The 12726-nt window shown below is 39.3% G+C and overlaps 1 protein-coding gene across 6 annotated transcripts in view; it reads left to right on the top strand.

Annotated features, from left to right (window-relative positions):
* The window catches only part of LOC126284081 (PAX-interacting protein 1-like), a 163152-nt gene that overhangs the window by 106793 nt on the left and 43633 nt on the right, over window positions 1-12726 (top strand). For all 6 annotated transcript variants that reach the window (XM_049982720.1, XM_049982724.1, XM_049982722.1 and 3 more), the window contains one exon: window positions 10035-10213. In XM_049982720.1, coding sequence (XP_049838677.1) covers window positions 10035-10213 — 179 coding nt within the window. The remainder of the gene's footprint in view (window positions 1-10034; window positions 10214-12726) is intronic.

Genomic DNA, 12726 nt, shown 5'->3' on the forward strand with positions numbered 1-12726 from the left:
CCTTTTTGAGGGTGTCCACATTGAAACTGGTATCAGTTATCATGGCGCAGTTGTACAGCAGTGATTACCAAAGTACAAAGAACAACTAAAACAAGCAGAAAGATATCCATGTTCAGTAATGTCATATCTCAGTGAGTGACTTGGAACTTTCAGCGCAGGACAAGAGCCGGTATAGGAACAATGGCTGAAGCTTAAGAATAGTTGACAATGCACTGGATAGATGTATACCCAGTGGAACAGTTGATAATGGGACAGTCTCTCCATTTTATAATCACTGAAAAGAAGTTTCTAAAGAAACAGAGGCTACTGCATAATCAATGAAGAAGGAAAAAAAAAACAAAAAAAAACCATAGGACTGTAGATAGAGAGGTGCTAAATGAAATACATTTAGCTATCAAGAGAGCAATGCGTGAAGTATTTAGTGACTATTGTAGCTGAACATTTTCGAATGATCTACCACAGAACCCGAAGAAATTCTGATCATATGTAAAAGCTGTTAGTGGCACCAAAGTCAGAGTCCAGTCACTTGTGGATGAGACATGCATTGAAATGGAGGGTAAAAAAGCAAAATCAGAACACTTGACTCTATTTTTAAGTGTTCTTTTCAAAGGAAAACCCACGAGAGTTGCCCCAGCTAATCCTGGTACCACTGAATGGATGAATGAAATGGTGTTGGAGTTAGTTGTGTTGAGCAACAGCTGAAATACTAAAATTGAATGAAGCTCCAGAGCCCACCGGAATCCCTGTCAGATTCTATACTACATTTGCAGCAGAGTTAGCCCATCTGTTAACTATAGTCTGTTGTAAATCCCTCAAACTAAAACCCTTGCCCTGTAATTAGAAGAAAGTGGAGGTCACACCCATTTACAAGGAGAGCAGTAGAAGTGAGCCATAAAACTACCATATTTAACATAGATTTATTGTAGAATCTTAGAACATATTCTGAGTTCAAACATAATGAGGTATCTTGAAGAGAATGACCTCCTCTATCCCAACCATCACAATTTCTGAAATCATTGCTCACGCGAAACCTAACTTACACTTTTTTCACATGACATGCTGAGAGCTTTGGACAAAGGCAGTCAAGTAGATGGAGTATCTCTTGATTTCCAAAAAGCATGTGGCTCAACCTGTGCTTACTATCAAAAGTACGATGATATGGGGTATCAAGCAAAATTTGTGACTGAACTGAGGATTTTTTGATCAACAGATGTAGAAGTAATTTTGAAAGTACTCCAGTGAAGTGTGTCAGGACCCTTGCTGTTGATATTGTATATGAATAACTTTGTGGGCAGTGTTCATAGTAACGTCAGACTTTTTGCCAATGATGTGTGTCTCTAATGAAGTACTGTCTGAAAGAAGTTGTGTAAATACTCAGTCAAATCTTGATAAGATTTCAAAGTGATGTCAATGCTGGCAACTTGCTTTACATGTTCGGAAATGTAAAAATGTTCACTTAAAGAATGGGGAGCACTGGGGTGGAGGGGGGACCCACAGTATACTTTGACTGTGATATCAGTGAGTCACAGAATCAGTTAACTCATACATAAACCTGCTTGTAATGCTTTGTAGGGCTATGAAATGAAATTGTCACATTAGCCAAGTCGTAGGTAAAGCAAAGGGCAAACTTCAGTTTATTGGTAGACAAATGGGGAAATGCAATCTGTCTATGAAGGAGATTCCTCAGAAATCATTTGTGCTACCTGTCCTAGAGTATTGCTGGAGTGTGTGGGACTCATACGAAAGAGGACTAATGGGGGACGTTGGCCTGAATGGTTGCAGGTTTGTTTGATTCCTGGTAGAGTGCCACAGAGATGCTAAAGCAATTGAACTGGCAGTCTCTTGAAGATAGATGTATGCTATCCCGAGAAAGCCTACCAACAAAGTTTCTAGAACAGACTTTAAGTGTTGACTCTAGGAATGTACTACAATCCCCTACCTATTGCTTCTGTAGTGATCATGAGGGTGAGATTAGATTATCAATCATTTATCCCATACTCCAGACATGAAATGGCATGAAAAAAAACCATAATAACTGATACATGGGACGTACCCTCTGCTGTGCACACCACAGTGGTTTGTAAAGAATAGATGTAGATGTAGACTGGAATATAGACAGCAAATAATTGACAACATTGAGTGCTTCTTTTAAATGAAGAAGAAATTTTGGTGGGCTGTATCAAATCAGTCAAAAATTGGATGACCCTAAACAAGATCACCGCTTTAATAATCTAATAGTTATCATAATATTGTCCTGGAATTCAAACAATCTAGTAGTTATAATATTGTACTAGAATTCAAATTGTCTTTTAGTAGTTACATTTGCCTCTAATTTGTACAGCAGTGATGACTTACATCACATTCTTCTTGACTTAAGTGCACTAAAAACACATTAACAAAAGCAATGTTCCTACTCTACATGTGCAGATCAGTTACAAAATTTATGAGTTTACACTGTACAACACGCATACTTTAACATCCAGTTCTTTATTCCATCTTTGGTACAATCGACCTAGACCAAGCAAAGTGGCACAGTGGTTAGCACACTGGACCCACATTTGGGGTGATGATGGTTCAAACCCTCATACGGGCATCTTGATTTAGGTTTACCATGATTTTCATAAATCTCAACAGGCAAATGCCGGGAAGGTTCTTTTGAAAGAGCACAGATGATTTTCTTCCCCATCCGTCCCTAATACGAGCTTGTGCTCCATCTCCAATGACCTTGTTGTTGATGGGACATTGAACAATAATCTCTTTCTCCTTCTCCTCCGCCCACCTAATGAGGTGTAGTGCAATTGACTGCATCACTCGTTACAGTAGTGAAGATATTAACATCAGGTGCAAGGAACCTTCATCTGTCAGATAATGGGAACTACATTAGGAATATCAACAATTTAGGTAAGACAGATTGCTACTTACTGTAAAGAAGACATGTCTAGTTGCAGACAGGCACAACTAAGAGACACTTACATAAAGCTTCGAGCCACAGCCTTCATCAGCAAAATAAAGACCACACCATTCACACGACCGCCAACTCCAGCATCTCGAGCTAAAATGCAACGATCATGTGGGATGCAACCAGCACTATTAAGGGGGGCAGGGAAGGGGAAGGGATAATAGTGTACGGGCGGGGAGAGAGACAAACGCTGTCTGATAGAGTGTGCAGGGATTAGACTGCCAACAGACACAGCATCAGGATGTGGGGCAGGGAGGTGGAGAAAAGAAGAAAGGAGCGAGGAAAGATGGGTGGATGCGTTGACTGAGGGTTGCAAATAAATTAGGTGGGAGATAGGAATGGGGAGAAGATGATAGGACAGAGGGAATGGAAACTGTTGGGTGGAGGGTGTGGAGATAGTATTTTACTGTAGATTGAGGCCAGGATAATTATGGGAACAGAGAATGTGATGTAAGGATAGCTTTGCTCTTGGCCACAGTTTGGAGATGGCCATTCATCCTAGTGGACAGCTGGTTGATAGTCATACCAATAAAAAAAGCTGTGCAATGATTGCAACAGAACTGGTAAATGACAGGACTTCTTTCACATGCCGCTTGGCCCCTGATGGCGGAGGATAAACGTGTGACAGGACTGAAATAGGAAGTGCTGGGTTGATGGATTGGGCAGGTTTTGCACCTGGGTCTTCCACAGGGATGTAATCCATGTGATGAAGGGTTGGGATTAGGAGTGGCGTAGGGATGGACTAGGATGTTGTGGAGGTTGGGTGGACGATGCAACACCACTTTAGGAGGGGTGGGAAATATATCAGGTAGGATATCTCTCATTTCAGGGCATGATGATAGGTAATCAAAGTTGTGGTGAAGGATGTGGTTCAGTTGTTCCCATCCAGTGTGGTACTGGGTGATGAAGGCGACACTCCTTTGGGACTGAATCTTGCGAGTTGGTGAGAGTGTCGAGGCTATGAGAGGAAATGGCACGAGAGATCTGTTTGGGCACTAGGTCTGGGAGATAGTGCCCATTTGTGATGGCCTTGGTGAGATTCTCAGCATACTGCGGAATGGACTTTTTGTCACTGCAGTTGTGCCATCCCTGGGTAGCCAGGCTGTATGGGAGTGAGTTTTTGGTGTGAAAGGGATGACAGCTGTCAAAATGCATCTACTGTTGGTGGATGATGGGCTTATGTCGACAGAGGTGTGGGTGGCGCCATCAGAAAAGAGGAACATCTAGGAAGGTGGCATGATGGGAGGGAACATGTTGAAATTGTGAAGGAATGAAGATAGGTTGTGTTGGCCCTGAGTTCATATCATGAAGATATCTATACCAGACTAGGGGTTTGGTGTTTTGGGAGGCTATGAAGGTCCCCTCTATATGTCCCATAAAAAGTTGGCACAGGAGGGTGGCATGCAGGCGCCCGTGGCTGTGTCGCAGATTTGTTTATATTCCTTCCCTTCAAATGAGAAGTATCTGTTGGTTAGGATAGTAAGGTGTACGAGGAATGAGGTTGTGGTTTTGGAGTCTTGAAGGACATTGGGAAAGGTAGTGTCCAATAGTGGTAAGACCTTGGGTATGAGGGATGTTGTTATATAGGGTGGTGGTGTCAACAGTATAGGGAGGTGGCATCAACAGTGACAAGTAGGGATCCAGGAGGTAAAGATGTAGGGCTGGTGGACAGTTGGTGAAGGAAGTGGTTGGTGTCTTTGACAAGGGAAGGTGGATTACGGGCAATTGATTTGAAGTGTTGGTCAATGAGGGCCGAAATTTTTTCAGTGATGGCACAATAATTGGCCATAATGGGGTGTCCAGGATTGTAGGGTTTGTGGATTTTGGGGAGTGTGTAGAAGGTGGGTGTCATAGGGTGAGGGGAGAACGGGTTCAGGGAAGGGCCTAAGGCCTTAAGCAGGGTTTGGAGTTTGTATTGGACTTCCGGGATGGGATCACTCTGGCAAAGTTTGTAGGTGGAGTAGTCAGATAATTGGCAGAGGTCTTCTGCCAGGTAGTCACTGCTGTTCATAACAACAGTGGTGGAACCTTTGCCTGCAGATAGGATGATTGAGTCAGGATTTGTGTTGAGGTTGTGTATGGCTGTTCTTTCTTCTACTGAAAGGTTGGTGTTCTGAAAGAGAAACCTAGGGAGGAATAGTGAGGCTAAGTTTGAGGTGAGAAATTCCTGGAAGGTGGTTAGGTGAGAGGGGGAGAGGATCACAATTGGATGGTGGTATGAACAGGAAGTGACAGGGTTCAATGTTGGAATTGGGGTGGTTTTGGTTGGAGAGGTTGGCAGCAAAGCTTTATGTTAGGTTTTTTTTTTTTTTATTGTGCCTGTCTGCAACTTGATGTGTCTTCTTTACAGTAAGTAACAATCTGTCATTTCCTACATTGTTGCTAAACCTTTATCTGTCTCGTGTATACAGAACACACAGGTGTAGTTGTTGGTAGGAAAGCTGTCAGTATTAAGAAAAATTTCATGTAGAACAACAATCAGGCACTACTGGCATTACTGTCCAGTTCTAACAATTTAAGAAGGAACACCCATGATTTTATGTTAATGGTTACTACTTTGAACATAGTCAAGCACATGTTAAAGTTTGACTGAGTTGAACTGGTCATAACTGAGTATTGCAGTGTTTGTGTTGTTTCCTGGTACTGTGATTTGCAGCAAAGTGTGTTTTCTTTGCTGTGAGGGGATGTTGACATCATCTGGTACCTGAATATCCACATTATGTGCTGTGGCAGTTTCGTTCCTAGCACCAGCCTCACCTATATTTTCTGTGCCTCAAAGTGCTGTCTCATTTAGAGACTAATTGGTCTGCTACATTATTAATGCACATGGCTCGTGGAAAGGGCGTATAGACTGCAATACATGTGAAATAAAATTAAATGAATCCCACAGTTCTTTATAAGACACTACATATAATATAAGCGACATTAAACTCCAAACTGTTCTTTTCGTGACTTATGGAAATAACACACAGATAATTTTAGAAAATGTCCCAATAAATAAATCTCAGTGGGCATTTGTTAGATTTGGGACCATCAGAAATGTGGTTTCAAGAACTTGCTTCTAAAATGTTGCTATAAGACCTTCGGGAGACTGTTAAAGTTACACTGTTTTTGTTAATTCAGCAAAAAGTACGATAAAACTACCAGACCTGCTGTGTAAAAAATGCTTATTACATGTTGCTCACTAAACTAAAATGTAGTACAGTAATAACTCATTAATTTTGTAACTCAGTTTCATTGAATTGGCCTATTAGCTGCCAAGTCATATCTTGGAACTGCATCCCATCATTTCTATCTCTTACCATCAAGAATGAATTGGCTGCTATTGCCACTGTGTCACACTGATACATCAGTTTACTTGCGACATTTGAGTAAAGTAGTGCACAGCAGCTGATGAACTCTGAATAAGTGTCATTGAACATTTGGAGGACAGAGTCCTGCTCGCAGTCATCTTGCATGTCATCAGCTGTGGTGGCATGTTCTAGCCACTGGGGTGTTCCCTACCTTTTTGACCTAGTCTTAACTGGGATTGCAAGCAGCTGGTGAGGCACCGCTGTAGTGGCTTGTGAATAATGAAAGATACTATGAACCAGCTGACAACATTTATAATGTAAATTAAATTAAAGTTGTTACATGTGGACATACAACATTGTAGCACCTTAGCTTCTCATTCACATTTTTATGAACCAAGTGTTTTTCAGTATTTGATAAGAGTTGGTCTTTAGACAGTATAAGGGGCAATCAAAAAGTTTCTGTTCGGAGGCTGGTACAGCTCAGAATTGGTATGCCAATCAGGCGAAATTGTTGTGAGCACTGAGGAAATCATCCAGCCGACATACCAGGTTGAAGTAGCCATAGGATAAAACACTGTGTCCTGCTGTGTGATGGAGCTTGTAACTGCCTCCTGCATATCCTCATCTGACAGCAATCATTGACCCATCAAGTCCTTTTTCAAGGGACCGAAGGTGTGATAATTGCATGGGGAGAGATGAGGCCTATAGAGCGTGTCTTCAAGTGTATCCCACTTGAGTTGACATTACAGCATTTTCCATATAGGTAATTGTGTTGTAATGAACCAGCAGCACCCTTTGTTGTAGTTTTCCCCACAATGGTGGTTTTCGACAGGCGTGCTGCCCCGTACACATTATTCATTTTCTGATGATGTCTACTGGTGTTTGTCCTTTAGCAGCTAAGAAAAGAATAATAGCTTGTGGATCCTATTTGGGTGGATTTAGTAATAGCATTGCCATTGTTCAGATTTCTGCATTTATCTCACATATTTGGAAAGACATGAATGCCATGCTAATTCCTTGACTACATGTCTGGTTATATACCTACATTGGAGTCACGTTACATTGCGTACGTGCTGCAGCAATGCCCTCAAATGGAAACTTTTTGACCACCACCAATAACACAGGCCAATGACGGAAAAACTTTTTTGCTGAACATACCTTATTCTTATGTTTTTTAGGGTGGGAAATCCAAATATGATACTTAAAAACTTTATCACCAACCATTTCTTCACATTTTATGGTTAAATTTATTACATTAAACAATTCTTTAAATAATTTAACAGCTTTTATATAGTTAAAGTAATTCAAAAAGGAGGTGTATTGAATGTAGATGACGCTGGTAGCGCTGCTGAAAAACATTTGCTGGCAAAAAAAGGTTGTTTCTATTTTTGTGTTAGCAGATGGTGTTTTGTTTACTGTCAACCTAACCTCACTTTCCCGTTTCCTGCACACATGCTCAGTACAATGTCTAATCGTGGTTGTAAAAACTCTGCTGACTGTTTTTGTTATATTTGTAGTGAATTTGTGATTAAAAAACACCAAAGAAACATTACAGACTTTGTGAAAAAGGTTTATCTATCGTGCTTTGGATGTAAACTTGGTGATCAAGATAAATCTTGGGTGCCACATAAGGTATGTTGTGTGTGTGTTGAACATATGAGCAAATAGTCCAAAAAGGAGAGAAAAGCCTTCAGATTTGCTTGATATGGAGGGAGCCAAGAAATCATCCTGATGATTGCTACTATTGCAGTGTTGATATTACTGGTCATAATTCGAAAACCAAGAAGGTAATTTGCTACCCTAACCTTCCATGCGCCATCAGACCAGTAGGGCATAGTGTAGATTTGTTGGTTCGTGAACCACCAGATGATTTAAATTCTATTCCAAGGGAAGTGTTTTCTGATGTACAATCTGATTTAGATGAACCAGATGATGATGAATTCCATTGTAATACAGAAAGTATAGAGTCGAAATTGTTTACTCAGACCGAGCTTAACGATTTGGTTAGGGATCTGGGCCTAACGAAAGAAATAGCTGAACTGCTTGGCTCTAGATTAAAAGAAAAGAACTTATTGGCAGTTGGAACCAGCAAATACTTGTATGGAAAGAGAGAGCAGCAATTTTTAAGTTTTTCAACAAGAAAGTGATTTTTCCCAGTCTGATGAATGAGGTTGGTATTTAATACAAAAAGGAAGACTGGAGGCTGTTTATTGATTCATCCAAAACTAGTTTAAAGGCTGTTTTATTACACAATGGTAACATGTATGCATCTATACCTGTTGGAAGGAAGCTGTGAAAACCTAGAAATACTGCTAAATAAAATAGGCTATTCTGCTCATGGTTGGATGATATGTGACGGTCTAAAAGTAACATGCATGCCCCTTGGTCAGCAAGGTGGCTTTACCAAATTTCCATGTTTCTTGTGTGAATTGGACAGTAGGGCTAGGGATCAACACTGGTGCAGAAACTGGTCTGTGAAGGAGTCTTTAAAACCTGGTGAGAAGAACATTCTACACAAAAACCTTGTAAATAAAAAGAAAGTTGTACATATAAAGTTGGGCCTAATGAAACAGTTTGTAAATGCTTTGCCTAAAGATGGACCTTCTTTAAGTATCTCTGCCGAAAGTTCCCACACCTTTCAGAAGCTAAAATAAAAGACGGCTTCTTTGTTGGACCTTACATTAGAAAATTGATGTTAATTTTGAATCCACAATGACCTTAAATGAGAGAGAAACATGGGTATCGTTCAAGCAAATTGTTACAAAGTTCTTAGAACATGATAAGACCCAGAATATGTTTCTATTGTAGCTACAGTGTTAAAGAAATTTAAAACTTTAGGATGTTTAATGAGCCTGAAAGTTCACTTTTTGTCAGTCACCTTGATTACTTCCTGGACAATATGGGAGATGTTAGTGAGGAGCAAGGAGAGTGTTTTCACCAGGATGTTAAAATGATGGAAAAACACTACCAAGGTTGCTGGAACACCAACGTGATGGAGGACTACTGTTGGTCACTTCACCAAGAAGTTCAGCAAGCGACTCATCGTAGAAAAAGCTACACAAGAAGAAGCTTCAATGAAAAAAAGAGAAAGAAAATACAAACCAATTCCAGCTGACAAGTGAAACCTCTATTAACACATATCATTGTTTTAAGTAGCTTACTGTACATACAAACCATGCTTATGTTGCAGCAAAGTCTTTCATTAATTTCCCCGTTTTCTGTATACCATAGGATTTTTATACTATATAATAAACAGCATATTGCTCAAAAACTATGGGTGACACAAAAAAACCAAGGCTAGATTTGGATTCAGCTCATAAAAATCTATAAAGATCAGCTATAAAAGTAAAAAAAAATTGTTGGCCTGTGTGATTTTTTCTTAAATGTGTTGTGTTCGTGCCAAACATGTAAAACTGGTTACAATATCTTTGGTGTAGATGGACTGTTGTAGAAAGGAAAAGGAAACTTGTGTCTACCATTTCCTGTTTAGCTATTGCTGGGTTGTATGTAGCTTCAGTTGTTTCCTAGTCTTTGTTTCGCTGAGTAAATGTTTATCTTTTACTTTACTGAGATTAGCTTGTAGGCCTGTCTTCTCTGCCATGTATGTGACAGAAATACAGTGTTCCCAATACTACAGTAGCATTTCATAATTGAATGTACGTTTCCATTTTGTTCAAATTATTTTTAAAGGTTAGGGTATGTTAAGACTGTTGTAATTGTTATCACTTTTGAACCTGAACCTGACTTTTTCAAGAATAGCATATAAAATTTTTATTCTGCAGTTCCACCTGACCTCTGTCTCTTGGGCTGTATCTTTTTCTTTGTGGGTTATGAAAATGAACCAGAGCTAAATAACTGGAAGACCTTAGTTCGAAGAAGTGGTGGTGAGGTTGAAGAAACATATGTTCATCGTGTTACACATGTAATATGTGATACACAAAAGAACTCATTTGTACAACAGGTAAGAAAGAAAACTTACGTTATATCTCTAAAATTTGCATCTATGTTTCATTTGTAGTCCAGTGAATTGGTCAAATATAATAGAATGAATTTTTTAAAATATATGCTCTGTTAATTACTATCTCTGAATGACATGACATAATCAGGACCCACATACACTCCGCACACTTAAATTAGACATTTGTTATTGCAAAAGAATATTACCGAACCCATACACATTTTGTGTTTGATTTCTGTAATATATCTTGCTCAAGTTTTTATTGTGCAGTATTTGTTGAGAGCTTATGCCACTTAAGCTCTAGGGTTCAAATCACAATGTAGGCTGTGGTAACTAATATTTGCATGATACCACATAATTTTTTCCAAGTCAGTTTGTCCCCTTTGTTTATGGTGATTGTTCTCTTCTAAAAATAACATAAACAGACACAAACCAGTAAGGCTTTTGTTGTGACTAGAATTTCATTACATGATATTTTTAAAACATTTCATGGAGGCTATAACAATCCACCTTGTTGAAAAAATAGTAGCAAATGGACAGCCCAGAGCACTTATACTAATTGATCATCACTGGGTGAAATGAAAGCAACTGAAAATAATTCCTGAAATTTTAAAACTGTTTGCAAAACCAGGATTATAATGCAGTTACTTGCTTTACATTGAAATGTGTTTACCAACCATTCTATTTGATCTTGCATCACTGACTGACTCAATGTCAATAAACCTCAGATGTTTCTCCATATTAGCCATTTCCTGTAGAAAAGTTAGCCTGTAAAAAAGTACTCTGTTAGTGCAGTCAGTACCACATTGCTCGGGAAAGATAAGTATTTGTATCCAAGACTTAGCCTGATACACAGTTTTAACTTGTCACTTATGATCAACAGCGCAAAATATATTTTAAGGACTATAAGATGCACATTAATTTTTAAGCAGATTTTTTAAATAACATTTTTACCATTTTTATTATTAGATTGTAAAGCCAGACTAGAAAACAATTCTTAGTGTACAAAACCAAAATAACCCTAAAAATTGTCATCTCAACTGTCTTCTTCTTCTTCTTCCTCTTCCTCTCTTCATTGTTGTCCTCTTCATACATAAGATGATCTTCACTGCCATCTAGAGCATTACTTATGCTACATGTCTTGAAAGATTTAACAATAATATCTGCTACCACTGTAGACCACGGCTGTTTTATCCACTGACACACTTGTCTGTGGGTCATTTTAAAGCTCCCTTTGATGTGAATTGATGTTGGGTTTATCCATCTTCCATCATCCATTTGTTCCATTCCTCTCTCATATACAGTTTAAATGGTTTATTTATTGAGACATCAAGAGGTTGCAATTGTGAAGTAAGTCTTCCTGGAATAACAGCAAGCTCTGTATTTCCCAGTCTCAATTTGTCTTTCACAGACTTTTTTAAGTGATTACCAAACTGATCTAGCATGAGAAGAGACATCATCTTCAATAAAGCACCTTTCCTTCTCTCCTATATGCTGTTAAGCCATAATTTCATATCATACTCACCCATCCAACTCTTACGTGACTACAACACCTGGCCGTATTTAAGATGGTATTGGCATTGTTTTCCACTTGAAAATGATCATTGGATTAAGTTAAATGCTGTCAGCTTAACATGAAAAAGACAACAGCATTTTTTCGTGTCCACCATTTTTTGTTTTTTAGTTACAATTTTAGCCTCTTTCATAGCAACAGTTCAGCTACTTGACGCATCAGATATCAGAGGAGTTCCATCCATATTTGCTATTTGGCTTAGTTCCACACTGGTTTCTTTCAACGTTGAATAATAAAGTGATGGAAAGATGAACGTCCATGATGCTTCCTAAACTTGTAGTACCAACTAACTTCACGCGTAAAGTCTGTGAACTTCCACTGCAGTGCTTGCGTATGAGTGTGTATTTGGATCCACTTCACTACATTGTCTAGTTCTGGCCATTTTACATTAAGTCTTCTGTTTGCAGATTTAGTTTTCCTCTTGTTTTTTAGTTTTTATTTACTGTCCTGTCAGTCACGTATTGATTTTTCTGTTGGTGGAGGGCCAAAATACCACTCAGCTACTGAGCGAGGTGGCACAGTGGTTAGCACACTGGACTCGCATTCGGGAGGACGACGGTTCAATCCCGTCTCCAGCCATCCTGATTTAGGTTTTCCGTGATTTTCCTAAATCGTTTCAGGCAAATGCCGGGATGGTTCCTTTGAAAGGGCACGGCTGATTTCCTTCCCAATCCTTCCCTGACCCGAGCTTGAGCTTCGTCTCTAGTGACCTCGTTGTTGATGGGACGTTCAACACTAAGCACCACCACCACCACCACCACCACCACCACCACCACCACCACCACTCAGCTCCTCTGTTCCCATGTTGTTCAGCATATACTATTGCTTTCAATTTATAGTCTACGTCATATGAATATTTTTTATTTTTTCCATTACAAAATAGCTACTAATAAAAATATTCTACGGTTGCTGATAACACAAATCACTTTCAGTTCAAGTTCAC

The sequence above is a fragment of the Schistocerca gregaria genome, chromosome 8, assembly GCF_023897955.1.
Source record: "Schistocerca gregaria isolate iqSchGreg1 chromosome 8, iqSchGreg1.2, whole genome shotgun sequence".
In the NCBI taxonomy this organism is placed as follows: Eukaryota; Metazoa; Arthropoda; class Insecta; order Orthoptera; family Acrididae; genus Schistocerca; species Schistocerca gregaria.